Below are 22,657 nucleotides of genomic sequence, written 5' to 3'. Positions count from 1 at the left end.
GTATTTGTATATATATTAACCTAAGGAGTTTTACTAAATTTGTTGAAAAATACATACTTCCAAAATAAATACTTTTCAAATTAAGATGTGATGAGCCCACATTCCCGCACCCCACCCTCTTTTACGATTTACAAGCTTAATTTGAAAATAGCTCAGTCTGGAACAAATTACTACAATCTTTTCGCTGGTTTCTTTGTTTATAAGTTACGCCTAAACAGTAAGTGATCTGTCTGAGCTAGTTGGCGAAGCTTACACTATTAATTGCGGTAAAAGAATACAAGTAATTTTAATTTTATATGAAGATACGAATAATGAATAGTACGAGATCTGCCTTAAAACGGGACAACTAAATTAGTCCATTGATAAAACAGTAAGACCAGTGTCTGTGCCACCGTCTACGCAAACTTCCTTGTTCCAGCGTTACAGTGAGGAACACTACAGACCTATAGGTTCAGTCGGCAACTTACTGATATTGAAATAATATACGGTAATTATTCCAAGTAAAGTTTGTGGCAAATAGGTCTAAAGATATCCAGATTTGCGATAATTCAGAGGTTTGCAAAAGCTTTGCGTAAATTTTATGTAATGTAGATATTTTCTTTAACAGCGCATTACATGTGAAAACATCTCAACGCGTCGCACAACATATAAATTGCAAGCACGAAATAAAATTATCAAATTCAGTAAAATTAGATAAGTAGAACTCTCTGATACAAGAATAAGAATACTATGTACAAAATTCATACACAATTCTGATTAAAATACTTTGAAAATATGAGTCCTTAATTTAGATTTAATAAAGATAAACATCGTCCACTGAGGTAAATAAATGTGGAAGCTTATTCCATAGGTGTGGTTTACAGGTCGAAAAAGCACGATCACAATAGAAATTATTACGTGAGCGTGGTTGATTGAGCCAGAATTCCCCGTCGGAGCTACTACGTAAACTACGACTAGGAACACGCTGACTAATTAATGCTGATGCGTTATTATCCGTTTTGAATCACTTGATCCAGATTGTATTTATGTGTCACTTTTGATAAGTAATTACCCTTTAAACTCTCTGAGGATCATCAATTAGAGTGGCTTGACGTCTTAGTTCAACAAACAGTTTTCCAATAACAAGAAAACGGTAATTAAAAACCATACGAATTTGATGGCCACAGTAACAATAACGAGTGATATTGAATGTCATTCAGAGATGTTCTCTTGGTTTTATGATATCCAAAAAAATGAGTTAGTACTATTGATGAAACAATAGATTAAACATAATTATTTATTGTTGCCCTTTTGAAACAAACGTCGTCATCAGTTTAGCAAACTATCAAGGAGAGATTTAGAATATTTTAAAAAAATATCCCGAAAGCAATTTTTTTAATATCAATATGAAAATTCTGCCTTAAGTCATCTTTTTAACGTTTGCTCTAACATTAACCTGTCTAGATCTATAATCAATAATCGATTATATCATTTTGAGCCAAGAAATTATCAACCGCATGCTTAAACGAAAGCAATATTTTTATGTTAAACGTAAAGAAAAGTAGAAAAATTGTATTTCAAAATTACGATACACACCTTATGAAACGCTTAATACATATTTATAAACTTCTTTCTATCTTGAAAAGCGACGTATTTGTTTCTTGAAAGGACTTCAACCCCGATAAAAACTTTATTTTTCCGAAAAATTATAATCGAAATCTACCAAATTGCAGGATATAACGATTGGAACGTTGGAAGTAAACTCGTACGTTGTACAAATACTTCTCTCTGATCCTCTGTCGCCACGTTTTGAATGCAGTTTGGTCATATACCGCTAATACGTTATGTGAAGAAGGTGTATGGAAATAATTAAATTCCTGAAAAAAAGTATAAAGTCTGATTTCTCTGCACAGATAATCATTAAGGTAAAATTGTTGTAGTCTATCATTGTAGTAAGAATCAGATAACATGATTAATCGATATTACGTATTTCCTTGTGATGACATCAGATGAAACAGTGCTACATGGCTAGATCATATGAAGTCATACGGTTTGTGATACCATTCCGTGTTTCAGCTTGCCGCGTTGTGTAGCATATTGTAACCTATACATGCCATTACTGAGAATTGTAGATATGACCTTTTTAATTACATCTGTAATGTTTTTAAGCAGTTAAAACACTTGTATACAATACATTGAAACAAATGTGTTCGTCAACTTTACAAGGAATGAATAGTTCCTGTTCCATATCACAAAAAGGGAATTATGTCTCATCTACTGTTCACTTCATGTTTGATTTTTGTAAAAAATAATTAGAAAAAAAAAACATAAATATTATTGTAACAAATATATTGTTAATCGTTCTAACTCTCGAACAAGCAAACACTTTTATTGAAAATGGTACATAATTATACTATTTCTGGGATTCGTTTGATACTCGAGAGATGCTACTGGTTGATATAACTATTGCACGAATCCGAGCGACCTTCCATATTCGGCACACTAAATAAATGCAAATATACTCATTTAATTCAGTAAAAGTTCAAACTACAGATAAGTTGATAGTTGCGATGTAAAATAACCATTCTTGTCGTATCCTTATACTTGAATTTCGAGTTCTACAAATCTAAATAACGTTCCAAATAATAGAGCTTTTAAGTAAAATTTAGCCCCAAATTTTCCATTCATAGTAAAGGCACTCGTATTAACAGATGCCCATATGAGACATACTATACTGCATACAACATATCTTGTGTTTTTTTAATGTGACTAGCCATTAATGTACATGTATTTAATGGACATCCGTACGTATGAAGGTCCTTCCTTAGGTAACGATTTCTCCTTCATTAGTCCTTTGACTGTCACAGAAGGTCGACAAGTCTCTCTTTTAGTTTGTGTGAATTTCTCTTTTTCATTTGGGATCGATGGCAGAACTTCGAAGAAAATATGTTTTCGTCTTAGCTGTATTGCTGCTTTTAAACTCAAAAGGATTTCGGGTAAGTCTCTAAAACATTCTTTAAAACAAATTGATATATTCAACTTAAAATTCCATCAAGTATTTTTCGACTTGTATAATGATGCATTGGTTGACAACTTGGAACTCAGCAGTTCTTTCACTTCAGTTTAAAAGACGTACGTGTTTCTACATATTAAACTCAAAATACTATCTACCTGCGCTGACTTGTTACCACGTGTGTTCGTAGAATATATTATGATTGATAAGCTATCGGCTCATTCAACAGTAACTTTTTGAAACATATTTTGTGCGTTATTGAGCATTATTCTGAACACAGATAATCTCACGCCATTCCTTTTATTACATGTATTTATTTAAAATTACACTTTATTTTGCATATACCTCTCCCCTCCCCATTTAACAGTCCATTATGGTCAATTTGTGTGATATCCAATTTTGAATAAAATCATTAAATTTAAGACAATAAAACAATAAACTTTTAGTAAACCGCACATCAACTTTTTTACACGTCCGTTGCAGAGGTTAAGCTATTTATTATCAACACGAATCTGTTTGAAAGAAAACCTTGAAACAATTCAAAGTATACAAATACATAAGCACAGGGAATGTATGTATTTTAATATTTAAATATATATATATATATATATATATCTAAACTTCTGTAGCATACACAATTCTGTATAAAATTGAGTATAGTAGTATAGAGTTAGAGTATAAAGTATAGAGTTGCGCGTATATCTTCAACGCAAATACTAAAAGTTCTCGTAACGGAACCGTAAGAGTCTCGAAACCGTTCATATGTGTAGATAACCATTAGTTGTAACATGCGAGTGAAAATAACATCAGCTACTATTGATGTTATTTTTAATGATGAAAATTTGTTCTATTAGTTCATTAAACGACTCTTATTTTCCAAATACAACATTTATCTCTCCGTCAAAATATCTTCCCAATCAGTATGATAAAGCAAATTAAGTTTAGCTTACTTAAAAGAACAAATACATAAACGGACATGTTCAATTAACGTTCCTATTGAATAATTTCATTGTCCAAATTACGATATTTCTTCCATTATACTGAAATGTTCTATCTTGTGGAATGATTTTCGAAAGGAGCCGTGGGCCTAATACGCAGACGTTAAATTTGTCAAAATAAAATTTTTATCAGATTTGTGTATACATACAGTGGTAGCGTTACGCACAGTAGCTCCAAGTTATATACGAGACCAGCTAATAGTTCTTCATTATTGTAACAGTTTAAAGGTAAAATATTTAACAAATCAAATTCAAACTACAAGAAAAAAAAACTGATTTGTACAATACAGCAAGTAGTTTCAAATTTGCTTCCGCAAAGTGTTAATAGTTGACCTATTGCAATATAAACATTGGAACAACTTGCAAATGTGTCAGCAGGGTAGGTAACTGTTTAATTAAACCAATAACAAAACACAATTAACGCATTAATGTAATACGCTCTTCAATGTATGTATATACATAAGAATAACTACTTATCTGTTTCTCACACAGTTACAAGAGATAGCACAATGTACCTTAAATGATCAACAATTATTTGTGAAACATCAATAAATCATCTAACATTTGAAGCAGATAATATGACAACAAGTATCTTTTTGTCAAGTAATACCGTATGATAAAAGCTCAATACTTAAAAATTATCTTCACTAGTTTATGTTCATTATTGTAACTAATAAATGATTATTTGGCGTGAGACTTTATTATTCATGATCAAGTAATGCCGATGTCAATATTATTTCTTTTAAATATTTCAACCTTATATTTAAGTAGTTCGTCTACGACTTTGCTGGTTAATATAAGACTATATATTCGCCAATATATTGTTTCACTTTGGCGCTCAAATGATCGTATCACACTTGTGTCAGTTAATATGTATTTTATTTCTGACATTTCCGTTTCCTATAGAGATCACTTTTGAAGCGTCATGACAATATAATAATCATCAACCAAGTGTAAATATGTATCATATTCAAATTGTTAGTATCTTTGTTAAAAGTTTGCTCCGAAACGTTGCTTTAAAAATAAACTACGACAATGAAACCTAAATGTTATGTAAAATATCAGGAAATAAAAACGAAGTATAATTAAAATAGTTAATGTGAAACGTTGTTAGTTTTGAACATGTACCGGTAGCATCCGAACAATCGTCTACGTAATCACGAAAATTAAAAAAAAAATATTCATGCTCATAAAAAACAAAAACACTATGTTTAAAGTTCTTCCAAACCAAGTTCCAGAAAAAAGAGAGAAATATAATAGACTTGTTGATTAACATCACGCAATAATCCCAGACAAAACGATAAATAAATCCGTCTATTCTTTCGTAGTGCGTTCCGTTGTAAGTTCCTAATTGTAACTGTTAGCATGTTATAATTTATGATTTTGAGCTTTCTTTCCACGCTGGCGACAAAACAGAAAGGTAAACATTTCCTCGCTTCTTCCTTGCAAAGTCTGTAACATAAAAATTCTTAAGATGTTACAATAAAACACGTGATCATGCCTGCAAGATTCAAAATCGTGCTGTTTTGAGTGACTCTAGATGATGTTTGATTGTCAAGAATTCTCAAAATGTACATACTATTAACATACTGTATCCCAATTTTCCTTTTTAAAATGTACTTTTTATGTTTATCAGATACCTTTAATTTGCTGTAAATTAATAAGTTGACGAAAACTATTTAAAGGCAAATAAATTTATCATATCTTCTTTAGTTACAAATATCCTTGTAAAGAAGAATTATTGCACGACAGGTGTATTATTAGCTCCTTTTTCCAAATATAATTATTGTAAAGAACGAACTATTGGATATTGTCAATACATGTATATCTTGTGATCATTGAAAGAGTTGTCCAGTATCTATACAAACATAACATTGAGACAGTACTTATATGACATATTCAATAGGATAAATGAGATGTCTTTTAATTGGACGTAATTGGACATTTAAATTAATATTTCTTCAACATATTTTTCTTTAAAGAAACATCTATATTTCCATTGTACAGGGGTTGATGAACAGGCGTAAAATTTGACTTCTTGTCATATCAAGAGAAACAAAAGTGTATGAAACTTTATGGTATTATGTCTGATCCTTGATTTACGATGATGTAAGAGAGTTATGCCACTGATGGACGATATAATAACTCATACACGGTATTTTTTTATGAACAAGTATGTGTTTTTATAGGGACTATTTTAGTATTCACGGGTCCATTCAGGCGTTCAAGAATGGTGTTTGATTGAGCGCAAAACGTCGTTTTTATCGTTTCTCTAAAGAAAATCGCGATAGTTCCATCACATGTTTTGTGAAGATTCTCAACCTACACTTAGTTGAGGTAGTTGAGTTTAGATTAGTTGGAAAAACAACATCATGAGTGATATAAATTCTCCATCAAGCGCTAGTTCTTGCCCAAAATATGTTCTCCTTCGATCAAAAAATTGTTTCTTTGTAAGAAAGTAAATCATGCCTTTGACCATGCTTCCTATGTAACAGCTAGCTCTGTACTCGTTGAGAGTCTTAATTAGTGCAGACATTCTGAGCGCGATATAGATTATCTTTGAAAAAGCAACAGGATTTTGTCGAACATTAGTCGTTTAACAAACAAAGGTACGCAAATATAATACGAATGTAGCTTTCACGCGAATGTATGCTAACAATTAGCACCTCCTTTCCAAGAAGTGTCTCGTTGTTATATTATAACTACAATTGACTAACTAGAATACGTTTACTTCAGTGCAGGACTAATGCAGTAACCCCATGTACTTTTTCTTTAAACTAACAAACATAATATGTATATGGATAACTTCATAACAACTTAATATGTAAATAGCAATTATTGTTCTCTTCTAGCCTGTCAGTACGTATCTACAGTGGATCATTGAATAACATCGCTTCTGCATAAATTTGACATTTTCGTGTTGGCAATATGTTATGTAAGCGTATACGAGACATGCACACATTGCAAAGCCTTAAAGTTACCGTTTTTATGGGTAGGTGTTCTTAGAATACGAAAAGGTAAACATATGAAAAAACCGTTTTGTTAAATTGCACCAGTCTTCACAAAATATCAACAAGTCTGAAAATTACCGATTGTAGTCAATATTATTCAACTTAAAGGGGGGTTCTTTACTGCGAAATATATTATACATTAATATGCATATTCGAATATGTATGCTTTTGTTTCAATTATATCCTGTAGTTTTCTTTTCTCTTTCTCAGATAATATGTCATTTAAATTTCGATTAGCATATTGAACAGAGAGTATTACTTTCCATCGTTTAAGTAAGTTAGTGTATGGTAACCTATTGTTGTTTTTGGACGGAAATCAGAAAGACTTTAAAACAGACAAAAAGTCATATTTTCAATTGATATACGTTGTTTATTAACTGTTGTTTCGAAACTTTAATATTTTTTTTTCTCTCTTTTTTTTTATTTCTCTTGCAACTATAACTTAACATAATATAGCACTCTAGTGGTGAATTAGGGAAAATTCCTAGATGAAACTAAAACGTATTTATTTTAATACATTCTGAAGTTGTAAAAAATTATACCAAAGGTACCAATATTTCCTCCACACACTGCCTTTCATATTACGCATTTTTTTTTTTTTTTTTGGTAATAGAAAATAGTCCCTCAGAAACAATAGTAAGTTATTCTGCAATGGAATTTCTTTCCGTACTTTGCAGTTGAAAATGAATTTCTTAACTAACATTATAATCAAATCCAGCTCCCTGGCAATGTCCGCACCAAACAACACTGTCTTAATGTCTAGTACTATACCAATATCTATATTATTTAACATAGTTTGGAGATGATTCCAAAGCCTAACTAAGAGTGGGCAATAATAGAACAAATATTCAATTGTCTCAACATACCTATGACAAAAAGTACAAGTATCATGAGTAATTGCTTTTATCAAATGCAAGTAATTATTGGACGGGATAATCCTCTGAAGCAGCCTATACTGAAACCGCCCCAAATTAACATCACTAGAACCCTTCAATGGCACTGAACAATAAAAAGACCAATCTTCCTCAGTAATATCGAGAGTACCACACCATTTCGTATAGGATTTCTGAATCAACTTCGATTCCTGTAGTAACTTCTTGTAAATATCTTTCGAACGGAACATACCATTGTGAAGCATTTTGTTAAAGTAGCAATTGTTTGGAAAAGCAATATCCATATTCCCATCTAGAGCAGGTCCATTCCAAAAAGTTTTAATGGAGTTAATAATACCATAATATTCTACAACATTTGTGGAAACAAGATATTTTTGGATGAAATTGTCAAAACTATATAACCTGCCATCAACTGTGACAATATCGCAAACAAAACGGATACCTTTGTCATACCAGCGCTTGTAATACACTGGACTGTTACCAATTTTAATATCTTCTCAAATAATTTTACTTCTTATCAGCTTAGATAAGATGAAAATTAGACGGGTAAGCGAAGTAGATGAAAAGTATTACTAAACTCTGTCAACTTTTAATAGTAACTAAGCTTATAGCAGTAAAATCAATTAGAAGCAATTGCCAAACATTTCTATTACTGCCTAGATATTGAATTTTTCTTTTCATTCGTAGCACCTTTTTCTATAATGATATACAATTTTAAAACAAGGGTTTATTTATTTGAACCAAAAACGATAAGTGTTCTTTTTAATGAGCTATAGATATATCAATTATGTTTGTTAAGTATAAGCATAGAATTATGGGATATGTTAAGGTGAGGCCTAATGGATTGGCGTCTTTCCTGAATTGTAGGCCGTATGCCTTTGCCTTGTACAACTTACTTAACTTGACACTGATTCTTCAGAATGTACTTCAGTTAATTGTACACTTGGTTTAATTTTGTCTAACCTCAGATATCGTCAAGCACAACAGTCAACAATTCAAGTAAGTTGTCGTTCTGTTAGTCTTAATGCTGGACTCCCTGTTAGGGTTGACATATACTTCTAAGAATTAACCATTCCACAGAAATGTGTAATCTAGATAAAAGCTCGGATCATTTTTATTTGGAAAGGAAGTATCCAGGTGTACTTCACATGTGATACTTTTCTCATATTTTATAGTTATAAAGATGTTTGATGATTTACAATTCTCAATAATTTCCTTGTCGGGTATTGAAATAGTTTAAGCGCTGATTGTGGCACATTGTCGATACTCGTCGAAAAGCCATTAGCTTCAATAGTTTACTTCACGCAATTACGAAAGTTCAGACTAGATTTATTCACACTTGTGAGTAGTTTATAGTAATATCAAAACGTTTCTGTGCGACGAAATTCACTTTTGTGGAATTTTTCATTACTGGCTTCAGTTTGGGAAATATTATTGTAGGATGTCCTACATTCATAAATAAAAACTTGTATTGAATAATACTTGATGGATTTAGTGATCTCACAGGAAAATGTAACCAAACGAGGGCAACTGTAATAAGGCTTACTAAAGGTCACCAGGAAAATGGGCCTAAAATCTACAGAAAGAAAAAAAAATCACTTGTTAGCAATTTAATTATGTAGGCTCGTGAAAATAACTTGACTCCTTCAAATCACTGTCCAGTGCTGATCAAAATTAGATTGATAAACCAAAACAAAAGAAGTGAAATATGGACCATCCATACGCTTTTATTGAAGAAAAATATTATTCATCATGTTTGGCTTCTGTAACCATGTTACTACAGTTTCATCATTTATAGTAGTTCTTTGCGTTATATTTTTCATTTCAAACACAATACACCTGCTTCAATTAGCCTCAATGTGCATATGTCTTATTTTAATTACCATATCATTTGTATACCGTGTAGTGAAAAGAAAGCTATTACAAGGTAAACATATACCACATATCTGCTAAAACATTCCTTTGCATATGGAAACGCATTTCATAAAATGCTGTTATTTACAGTTTTATTGTTTGTTCTGATCTTCTTCTTTTAATTATCATGTTACTAGACTTGCAGTATTTCCTATTCCAAACTCCGGGTTACCCAAGGGATTGCCATGAAATACTTAACCAATGTTCTCCTACCAAAGCCAAATCCGGTGTACACCTGATCAAACCTGACCAGTACCCGGAACCATTTCCCGCATATTGTGATCACAACACTTCATCTGGAGGTTGGACAGTAAGTGGTATATATTTTAAGAAGTGTACGCTTACAATTTCATACTTTATTCTAAAAGTCACGCATTGTATAGCACATTGAAAGTTTAATTCCATTTTCGTTTTACAGTGTATCGGATGATATACCTTGTACGATGTAAACATATTTTGGGCCGATTTGTATAAATTGTTAATGTAATGAAATCAATTAAATTAAGTGTATCATACTCTATTTCCTAAACTGAGCAAGAAAGTTTGGTTTGAAGTTACGACCATATGAGAATTAAAGACATCCGTTAATTGTGTAGCTTTGTTTTGAATTTATCAGGTCATACAGCGACGCGTAGATGGATCCATTGGGTTTAATCTAACCTGGGACGAATACAAAAATGGCATTGGTTTCTTAGACAGTGAATTTCTGATTGGTAATGATAAGTTATCTCACTTGATAAACCAAAAGAAGTACCAGCTGCGAATTGAGCTGGAAATTTATGCAGGCCTGTCAATTTACTTGACATACGACAACTTTCGCATTACCGATGAATGGGGGAATTATTCTATAACAAGTCTTGGTGATATCAACGGAAATACAGGTGAGATTTTTTATATTATTATCTCCATATCTTTGTACTCCAAACGGAAAATAGAAATTTTGAAGAAATATATCAACAGAAGAAACGAATATGATACATAGCTAAATATATTGGTTCACTCAGTCAAATATTTAAAACAAATATGTAGTATCATTTTTGTGTGACTTAAATGAGTATAAGTTGAAGTAACCGTAACCATATTAAATCCTACTTAAATTTGATCCTATGTTAACAATGAACAATGTTCCCAGGGGCTAGACCATCAGGATGTTAAGAAACGTTCTCTAATACCATTATGTCATAGCAGTGAATAAACACTTCAATGTAGGATTAAATTGACGTGGTTTAATCTTGCCCAGATTTAAACATCACCTGGTGCTTATCCAACAAGAATAATTTGGACAATACATGTGAAAGAACTTGTGAAAATCCAAATAATTGTGTCATACCGGATCCAGCGAATCCGGAGAGATGTCTTTGTCCAGAAAACCACATGATTCTTGGCGACAGCTGTATACCTCAAGAGCAATGTGGCTGTTACGTCCAAGGGGACGGTGTCGTATTAACAGTAAGTTTATTTGATGCAGTTCACAAATCTCAAATAATATGAAAACAAAACTTTAACATAAAATCTTTGATTCAAATTGATTAACTTTATGTTTTCTTGATTTATAATAAATTTGCATGATTATTTATTTGCATTTCCGTTTTGGAAATGGAAATGATTTATAATAAATTTGCATGATTATTTATTTGCATTTCCGTTTCGGTTTTACATATTCTTGCACACAATAATTATAGTTTGAAAACTAGTATAAATACAAGGCAAGATGATGAAACCCTCATTAACGTTTAGTAGTAGTAATTCAGTGAAGGATCAAATACGTTACAAATGTGTCATATGGCAATTCCGTTTACTTCTTTGGTATATGTCGTTTTACATTTATCTTTCCAGGAGAGTGAAACATACATTAATTCTGACTGTTCCTTACGGATAACTTGCAACAGTAACGTACTTACAAGTGAGAGGTACAGCTGTAGTGAGGACGCAACCTGCGAGAAGCGAAATAATATCCATCGATGTTACTGTAACGAATGGTTTGAAGGCAATGGTGTTACATGTACCCGTAGTGGACCGAGAGATTGTTCTGATCTTTTCGCAGCCGATAGAAGAAATAACAGAAAATATACCATTTATCCCGCTGGAAGCTCTGGGTTTGAAGTCTATTGTGAAATGTCTAATGGGGGATGGACAGTAAGTTTAGGCTATTGACAAACAAAAGCTTTATCATATTAAAATTGTTATTTTTCATATGACAGGGCTTCCTTTACTAATATTTAAATAAAATAAGTCAAGAAGTAGATTAAATTTATTCATCGTCTTATCAGTTTAACTCAATCCTATTATTGAACTACACCAGTTACTTTCTGTAAATTATTGTAGCACAATGAGACATTTTATACACTACACATGTTTTTGATACACTCGTATATTCTCTTTATAGATTTTGCAACGACGTACAAGTAGCTCCGTCAACTTTTATCGAAAGTGGAATGAGTACAAGAACGGTTTTGGAATTCCCACAGGAGACCACTGGATTGGCAACGATAAAATATACAAATTGACAAACCAAAATTCATACCAACTTCTAGTAGAAAATACAAACAAGGAAGGATCAACATACCACAGCCGTTATGGATCTTTTAGAATCAGTAATGAGAGAGACAAATACCGACTGTCATTGGGTGGCTACAATGGAAATGCTGGTATGTATTGTGATAACTGTCAATCATACGCAGACTTGTAGTTATTGCGTAATCTGATCCTAACATAACTACCTGTAGTCGTTATCACACTGTAGGATTTTTACTCGTACATATACTCAGGTCATGTTGTAAATCTAGTGTAGAGACTAATGTAGAACTATATACTAGACATCGTGCTTAGAGTACCGTACTAATTGCTTATTGTACAATTGCTTTCGATTTTAGTATGTGTATGTATATTTATATATTGTTACATCGTGATATACTATATCAATCATCTTCAATATATTTTTCCATTTACTTTCTCGCATTTTCACTCATGTAGTAGACACGATAAAGAGTAACAACTAGTATGTAAGCGCTGCAACAGTTTTCTTTGTTATTGAAATATATTATTAAAGAGTTAAATCATTGAATTTCAGTAAATATGCTTTATCGTTTCCGAACGAGAAGAAAATTAAGTTTCAGTTGACAATTCAATATTACTTCATGGAATTTATTTAAAAGCCAATAATACTACAATAAAAACCAAAAAAATAGTGCGACATTTTGTTGAGTGATCAGTCCACAAAAAATTGCATTTTTTACCTTCCCAAAGAGCAGTACCTGACTTGGATCATATCGTTATGAGCTGTATCATTTGTATCGTCTTTATCGCTGTATCGTCAGATAAAAGTTAATCAGTATTTCATTGATATTAAATAAAAGTAAAAACGTCAGATGAAATATAAGACGTTTCACTGGAGACGATGATTACAAAGATGAAAAAATCAAGCACTAAACATCTTTTCCTCTAATATGCAAACCTACTATGCTGCAAAGTTAAAACTTTACTTTTCAATAAGCAGAGAATGTGTACTTCAAATAGTTAGATGTTTACATTTCTACTCATCTCCCACGAACCTTTAAAATTGCTTTATTATAAAATATTCGTTGCAATAGTTGAAATAATGGTATGAATTATACTATTGATATAATTAACGGTGTTATTAACTAAAGTTCATAAACGAACGGTCAGAATTGGAACAAAATAACAATACAAAGCATTCCCTAATTATTTGTTATTTTCCAGGTAACAATGCTATGGGGGCAAATTCAGGGCATCGATTCAGTACACACAATGAAGACAATGATGGATCGAGTACCTTCGACTGCGCAGAAAAACACCGAGGTGGCTGGTGGTATCCAGATGATGGTAGTACGGGCTCTACCAACCACTGCTACACATTCAGCAAACGCGAAGCTACAAGTCGATACGAGTACTCTGGTTGTAAATGTCATAATGACTGTGGCAGTTATCATTATTGTCCTTCTAGTCATCCACATTTCAAATGTTATGATTGTGACGGCTGTGGTTATATTTTTTGTTACACATATAATAACTACAAAAAAAGATGTTGTGCAAACATAAACCCGATCTATGAAACAACCTTCTATTCATGCGGCAACTCCAATCTCAACGGTGACTACTCGTTCAGCGATAACCGCGGTATCTTCTGGAAGAATCTTCACGGTTCCGACTGCGGTATAAAAACAACAACAATGAAAATACAGCCAAGTCAATGATCAAAATAGTAAATCAGAAGCATTGAAGGTAACACGGATCGGAAAAATTACAACATATGTAAAATAACGTTTTGTCGAAAATTAATAGAATAAGAAAACCAAAGTGAAAAAAGACAGCAATGAGTCAAACAGTCTTGTAAAGTCATTACATATCATGTACATTATCCTTAACATGTGGCAGGTTTATGCAAAGGTGATCATCTGTAGAATTCCAATGTTACATTATGTTATGGTCAAAAATATAAATGACGGTGCATTAATTTTCCATGGGAATAGTTAGCACTGCATGGAGCTCAATGCCGTCTGATCCTCTCATACTTTGTCACTTTTTCGATTAATGCATTGATTCAAAATGTTTTTCTTTAAATAATATCTTAAATCACTGAGAATAATGTACAATGAAGCAAAATAAAATAAATCAGTATGTTGACTTGTAATATTGTGTTTTGTATATTAAATAGAAGCAAATTGCAAATTTATGACATCGCCTAGGAACGACTTACCTTATACATTTTGATGTGCTTTCTGTGTTGTTGAATTATTGTCTCTGGAGAATCGGTTTTACTGTCTATACATCAAATTAAAACGTACTGTTATATTCAGAAGAAAAAAAACCTACCAAAACCACCTAACAGTGAAATGCTAAGGTCATATATCAGCTTTGATAACTAAAGAAGCGTTTACATTCACACGGAGTTGATCATATAAAACCAATGTTCTTGGCGACATTATTTGACAACATAAATATTGCAATAGACTCACTAACTTTTGTCATTAATCTGTATTGCCTTTCATTCTCACTATCTCATCTCCATCGAATACGCAAAAATATAATGTGGCATTTTGTTGACCTTGCCATCTGCTTTTCCGAAATACATTAACGACCGTTCAACAAATTCCTACTTAAGTGCGATAAACACTTGAACATCTCCGCCAGCCCTTGTCGGTCCAGACTCATAATAAGCACAATGTTGTTGACAATGCGCTTGGCTAAAATGTAGCACATATGGGGAATTTTCTCGCCATGTCATCCTTTGCGAAGATTGAGAACATAAAATAAAAGCATGAAAAAAATGACAACTGTAAGAAAACAGTTAACTAAACAAAGGCTCAAAGCGTATTAAAGTTACAGAAAAGATTGTACTTGTAGTCGGGGTGGGGGAGTAAATTCAAGCCAAACGTAGATTTTACTGTTATCAAGAAAGGAATCCATCAGTGCGGAGGATACTTTCAAAACACTTTAAAATACCAAGTACTTTTTGGCTTAAAACCAATCGTTCAATTCGGAAACTTCAGAGGAATAACGGCTGTGTTTTGACTGAAAAACACGAGATATTGAAATAAATGAAAAGGTGTTATTCCTCTCTTTATGAGAGTGCGGTCACAAGCTTGGCCAGAGCTTCCTTGGAAATCTTCTAAACAATTCTCTTAGTGTTGAAGATTCTGAATTATGTAAAGATGCTCTTTCCCTAAATGAATGTAAACAATACCTTTTCTCGTTGGTAAATGACAAAGCCCCAGGCTCTGATGGTCTGTCTGTTAACTTTTATAAGAAATTTTGGCCAGCGATCGGTCAAACTTTGTTAGACGCATTTAACTATAGTTACCTCAATGGAACTTTGTGTAAGTATCAGTCAAGAAGTACTGTTACTCTTATTTTAAAAGCCGGAAAGGATTCTGAAAGCCTTAAAAATGACCGTCCTATCACATTTCTGAAAACCATATGCGTAGGAGCCCAATTTGATTTGGGGGAGGGGGCCCGAAAAATTCTTAGCATATTGCGCGAATTTTCACAAAAATATTTGGTCGGGTGGGGGGGGGCAGCCCCAAACCCCGCCTCCTACGCCTATGCTGAATACCGACATCCTGAATACTATTCAAAGTCGTTATACATAAAGTAATCGGTCCTCAAAGCGGTTTAATTATATTCCAATATTAATTATATTTCAAAAACGTTGAAGATTTTCTGTCAGATTCACATTTACACCGGTCGTATTTCCATATCAATTAATGAAACTGTATGGGAATATTTTTAGCACTTTACCAGAGCCATTTTCAATACCTCTTATCCCTCACGCATCCTCGTACGAGAGGAAGTTTAAAACAATGTATACAACGTTCCGACAATGTTAACTAATTGATTGAAAATGATTGAAATATATATGACGGATATTGCTAAAATATAGGTGGAAAAATGTCTTTGGATAATCGTTTATCAATTCCACAAATAAATATTTCATAGAGTATATGATGTGAAGGTTCTTCTCCGATCCATATACCCTCAGGAATCGATTACAGGGGGGTCTTCAAATTGTGTATTGTTTTAGAACTTTAACAGAACCATTTCAAATATCCCATATTCCTAATGTATTTCAATCCAACACATCACTGTACAAATTTATTATATAAACAAAGGTGGCGTATACAACACTTGAAATCAAAACATCTTTATTCACATATATGTGATTGGTAATTGTCAAATATCCATGAATATTTATTTGTATATCCTATTTTCGGTGAAAATCGATATGTCCGATTACAGGAATTGAATTGCTAGCAGTATGGGACGCCGTATATTGTATTACCAAATTTCTACCAGTACTTCAAAGTGATCTTTGTTGTGTTAGAGGGTGTGTCATAGCACAAACATAAGCAGGTAGAAATATTCTAAACGTCTTTGGAATGGTATTTATTTATATTGATCGAGAAGTTTTTCAGCAACAATAATGTTAAGGACTTTCATTGGCTACTTTGTACAAAAAACCTAGACGGAATGGGAGAAAATCATGAAGATCACGAGAGAAATGTAATAATATTCCGGCAATGAGTTATAATTGGCGAATTAACTTAAATAATGATAGAAATGTGTTTGAATGAACGCTTATCATTAATAATAAGTATGAGGTGATAGCTCTACTCCAACATGTCGTTAACAGCGCCTTCTTACTTGTTGTAGTATTACAATTAGAGATAATAAAGACATATGTTTGTACAATTTTGACCAAATCATCATGTACTATACACCCATCGATACCATGCAGTGTTACTCACGGCATATATGCGAGTACAACCATTTGGTTGTATCTTACTACCAGTAAACATTTTAACCGAGTGTCAAACATTTTGTCTGACACAGTAAAATGTAATGTGATCTCTTTTATTAGGCTTATATAATACTTCACTCTCATCCTCTCTCACCACGTTCCGAATACAATCCTGTAATTATAACTAGGTGATATACCTACACAAGGTTATGTGAGGAAGGGGGTATGCAAGTGAATTAACACAAGAAGTATGGACTCCGATTTCTTGGCACAGATAATAACGTCTGACAATTTGTCTGTGTATATTGTAGTAAAGAATCCACCACGCACGATTCGTCATCATTCAAGATGTATTTCCTTGTGATGTCATCACATCGAACACGTGGAACAGTGCTACGTGGCTCAATCACGTGATATCATACGGTTTATACGTCCATCGGATTCCGTTAAGTATCGTGAGTTGCCAGCCACGTTGTTTATCATATAGTAGCTTGTACATACCAGCAAGGAAAATAGAAGGCATCACCTTGTAAATGATTGTGTAACGTCAAAGCAGTTAAGGTACTTTGAAATCAGTATGCGTATGAAATGGGTAGTTCCTGGTTATGATCATTTAAAGTGAATTGCATCATTTCAACAGTTTACTCCATGAGTGAGATTGTAACAAATAATATAATAATATGTGAAAACCAGCCGATACTCATAATTAGCACAGTAAGTACTGGTGCCACCTGTAATACATGTTACCGTGTTACGAACACAAAGTAAAGATTAACGATGCACGGTTGTGGGACATGAACAGTAGTAACATGTACGGTACTAGAGATGTGTTTGAAGTAAAGTAGGTACTGTACCGTTTGATTCCAGTTCACAACTCTCTTTAAATAACGTCAAATCGTCATTCCGAGAACGAAGAAATGCAATGTTCCGGTATACCCATAGGCTTACTGGTAGCATAAAACGACTAGATACGACTTCATTTTCGAATCGCGTGAACTCGCACCCAATGGTTGGCACAGCAACTACAGTTATGTCCCACAACCGTTTATCAATAATTATCAGCAATTACTACTTTGTGTTCAAAACATTTGTTACAAGACATGAATAGTAGTTAATGTACGAGCCATGAATATCGGGTGGAAAAACAATATTATTGTTGTTGTTTTAACCAAATTATTGATAATTTTTAACACCCCAGTAAATAAGAACAAAACCACATCGTTAAATACTCTATTCCGTGATAGGCCAGCAGAAATAATTATTCCTGTGATTCGTCTTATATCCGAAAGGTGCTGTTTGATATCGATATCTCACTATTCCGAGCGGTTTGGTGTTAAAGTATGTTAATACGTTGAGAGCGTCTTTTGCATGCATGATGTCCCATATCAGTAAACGACGGACAAACACGGTTCTTAGTGCTTATCATTTGCCTTCCACATTCGACTTAATATTTGTTAATTCGTAAAGATATGTGGCAAGCTTAAGACAATGACAATCTAGTCATTTAATTCAGTAATGGTCAATATACAGATAATTTGACATTTATTGTGTGGGATGTAAACAACCATTCTTATCATTTCCTTGTGGTAAAATCACGAGTTTTAAATTTTAACTAACGATTCGAGATAAAAGAGCTTCTAGGTGAACAAAGCACATATTTATCATGTAATAATAATGACACTTACATTAAATGCAGATGTCGATATGGGACACACTAGATTGCATAACATAAATTATGGCTCTTAAATGTGACCGACTGATATATAACGTGGTGCAATTGGACATCCGTACGTATGAAGGTGCCTCCTTGTGTAACGATTTCACGTTCATTACTTCTGTCACTGTCTCAGAAGGTCAGCAAGTATCTCCTTTATTTCGTGCACCTTTTTTCTCTCTTTCGTGTTGGGTCAATGGCAGAACTTCGAAGCAAATAATTTTTCGTCTTTGCGGTGTTGCTGCTTTTAAACTCAAATGGTTTTCGGGTAAGTCTCTAAAATATTAATAAAATGAAATTAATTTCTTCAAAGTAAAATTGAATTGATTTGTTTTACTTGTATAATTTTTTTTACTGATTTACAATTTGGTACTCAGTATTTCATTAACTTCAGATTAACAAATTCCTGTACGTCTTTCTACATATAAAATAAAACAACGGTCTATCTGCGCTGACTTGTTACGTCGAGTATTCGTAGAGAATATTACGATTGGTGAGCTATCGGCTCTATTCAACTGTAACTTTTTTGAAATTGAGATATGTTTTTTGTGTGTAAATGTTGTGCGTTATCGAGCATTATTCTGCACACAATTATCTCTCTTTATTACTTTATTGCATTTATTATCTTGCCCTTATATCTTCTGCTGATAGCCCCACTATTCGTACTGTCAATCCTGTATCATTAGTTGATACCCAACGCGTAAAAAGAAAATCTACAACAGAATTTTAATAGGCAGAACATCTATCTTTGACATGTCTTTTTAGAGGCTAAACTATTAAAAATCAAGACGAATATCTTTGGAGAAGAACTTTGAAACATACAAAATACATATACATATGGAAATGTCTAAATGTTATCACTTATATATATCTCAAATTCACACAATTCTGTTTATAATACAAGTTTCTCGTCCATATTGAGTGCACAGCCGGTCTTGTAACGAGGGCATAAGGGTTTCAAAAACCTACATATGATTGAATATCCATTATCCTATGCTAAGAAATATAACGTTATGATTAACTTGTGAACTAATCATTTGTTTATCAAAGAAAATATCGGATGCAATTTAAAATGCGAAGGTATAAAACAAGTAACAATGTCAAGAAAGAACTTGAGAAGATATTCCTTCACGATGACAATTTGTTCCATCAATTCATAAAATAATTCATATATTACGAATACAACATTTATCTCTCCGTCAAAATTACTGCCGAACTAGTATGATAAAATAAATAAAGTTCAGCTTTTGATTTTCTAAAAGAAGAAATATGCATGCGGAAATGATAATTAAAGTTCTAAATAAGTCTAATTACTAAATTGCTATTTTTACAACGTTATACTGATATGATCAATATGTTGGATTTAGTATTTCTTAGACACAGAAGTTTAATATGTCAAAATTAAATATCTGTTAAAAATGTATTTGATTCAGTCATGTGCGTTAACCATAGGAATGATTTTTAACGCATGTCAATGTAATAATCATAAACTAAATGTGAATATTTAAATAGTCGACATACATGAAAGAATTTTGCACGAAACTTTCCGTTAAGAATACAAATAGAGTACGACAATGATAGACTAAATGTTATGAAAAGTGATGGGAAATAAGGTATAAATAAAAAAAAATCAATGTGAAAAGTTTTTAGTTTTGAAATTGTGACGGTAGCATCAGAAAGTGCTTCTACTAACCGACAATAAGAAAGAAAGATTCATTCTAAGAAAGTTTTTTTTTTAAAGTTTTACCAAAACAATGTTACGAAAAGGTAGAACAGTAACACAGACTTGTTCATTAACATTACTCAATCATCCCAGACAAAAACATAAATAGATGTATATATCTTCTCGCTGTGCGTTTCCGTTGTAAAGTTCCTGATTCTGTTTTTTAAAAGAACAAAAACTGTAGAAATGTTGTCATTTACGATTCAGAGCTATTTCCCCACGTTGTCGACAACACAGGCTTGAAGCTATCATATCCTCGTTTCTTCATGCAAAGTCTTTAATTAAAACTATTGAACACTTTACCATACAACACGTGATCACGTAGACAAGAACGGCTATTTTTCAAAATCGTGTTGTTGTTATTGAGTCTAGACGAGGTATTATTGCCAAGAATTTTCAAAATGGATATAATTTTACACAAACTCTATAAATTGTTTCACAAGAAACCTAAACGGCCTTGTAACGAGAGCATATGGGTTTCAAAACCCTACATATGATTAAGTATCCATAAACCTACGCTAGGAAAAATGACTTTATGATTAACTTGTTAACCAATAGTTTGTTAATCAAAGAAAATATCGCATGAAGCTTAAAATGAAAATGTATAGAACAAGTAACAATATCATAAAACAACTTGTGAAGTTATTCCTTCACGGTGACAATTTGTTCTGTCGATTCATAAAAATTTTCATATTTTCCGAATACAAAATGTATCTCTCCGTCAAAATGACTGCCCAACTAGTATGATAAAATAGATCATTTTCAGCTTTTGATTTTTTTAAAGAATAAATATGCATACAGAAATGATAAATAAACTTTTGAATCATTTTAATATCCAACTTGCTATATTTACAACTTTATACTGATATTATCAATCTGTTGGATTTAATATTTGTAAGAAGCATTATTCATTATAAACAGACGTTTAATATGTGAACATAATGTATTGATGGGTTTTTCGTGTACATAAAACTGGCAGCTTTACGCAGTGTAGCTTAAATGTTTTTTTTTTACAAAACGAGCTAAGAAAACCTCATTATTGTAACAGTTTATGTGTGCAATATTTAACAATCAAGTTTACACTACAAAAACAGTACTAGATCAATTCAAAATTAGAGAATTCCAAGCACTTTCAAATTCTCGTTCACAAAAGTGTTAATATGTTAAGTATTACAATATATGTATATCTGACAACAACTTTCAAGTTTGTCCTCTGTGCAGGTATCTGTAAAACATAACAGACGCATTTATGTAATACACTATTCAAAACAGGCACGTAGGCCTACGAACGAATAAATATTGATCAGTTCACCATGCAAATACACAAGAGGAAACGAATGTATCTTACAAGGATCAACAATTATTTGCCAAACATCCCCAACACACCTTATATTTGATACGATAATTAGGCAACCGATATTTGTGACCCAAGTAACCCCTTTTTGTACTAGCTCAATACTGATACACCGTCTCTAATAGTTTTATGTACAAACTGTATATCTTAATAATTCTGTATTTTGTCTTGAAACTTTTTTTTTCATGACCAAGCAATGTCAGTCTTAATATTCCTTCTTAAAATGTATCAACCTCTTAATTTCAATTGTTTCTCTGACGATTTCCGGGTTAAGGTAACACTGATTGTTCTCCAATGTCTTGTTTCCTTCTGGCGGTCATTGTATTGTATTACACATGCATCTGTTAATAATATTTTTGATTCGGTCACCTGCGTTTATCATATGGATGATTTTGACGCTATCAATGTAATAACCATCAACTAAATATAGTTATTTTAATAGCCAACATTTTTGTAACAAGTTTGCACGAAACACCGCTTTAAAACTAAAAATAAAGTACGAAAATTTTAACCTAAATGTTATGAAAAGTGATAAGAAATTGAGAATAAAGTATATTACAAAAAAGTCACTGTGAAACGTTGTTAGTTTTGAAATTTTGCCTATAACATCAGAAAGATCTTCGACTAACCCACAATAATAAAAAAGATTCATTCCAAGATTTCGTTTTTTTAAATTGTACCAAACCAATGTCAAGATAAAGGAAAAGAGTAAACAGACTTGTTTATTAACATTACTCAATCATCCCAGACAAAACAATAAATAAATTCGTATGCTTTCTCGCTGTGCGTTTCCGTTGTAA

The 22,657-nt window shown here is 32.5% G+C and overlaps 2 protein-coding genes across 2 annotated transcripts in view; both read left to right on the top strand.

The window, feature by feature from the left end:
* Nucleotides 1–22,657, top strand: part of LOC139972947 (uncharacterized) — a 38,066-nt gene that overhangs the window by 7,252 nt on the left and 8,157 nt on the right. The gene's annotated exons all lie outside the window — the stretch shown is intronic.
* LOC139973412 (uncharacterized) lies at nt 11,437–14,343 on the top strand. Its single transcript, XM_071980079.1, has 3 exons — nt 11,437–11,944; nt 12,195–12,456; nt 13,529–14,343. Exons 1-3 carry the CDS (start codon nt 11,582–11,584, stop codon nt 14,020–14,022), a joined length of 1,119 nt encoding a protein of 372 aa, XP_071836180.1. The 5' UTR covers nt 11,437–11,581; the 3' UTR covers nt 14,023–14,343.

This window comes from Apostichopus japonicus, chromosome 9 (assembly GCF_037975245.1).
Source record: "Apostichopus japonicus isolate 1M-3 chromosome 9, ASM3797524v1, whole genome shotgun sequence".
Lineage (NCBI taxonomy): Eukaryota > Metazoa > Echinodermata > Holothuroidea > Aspidochirotida > Stichopodidae > Apostichopus > Apostichopus japonicus.
The sequence above is the reverse complement of the archived record's forward strand: the minus strand, read 5'-3'. Positions and strand labels throughout refer to the sequence as shown.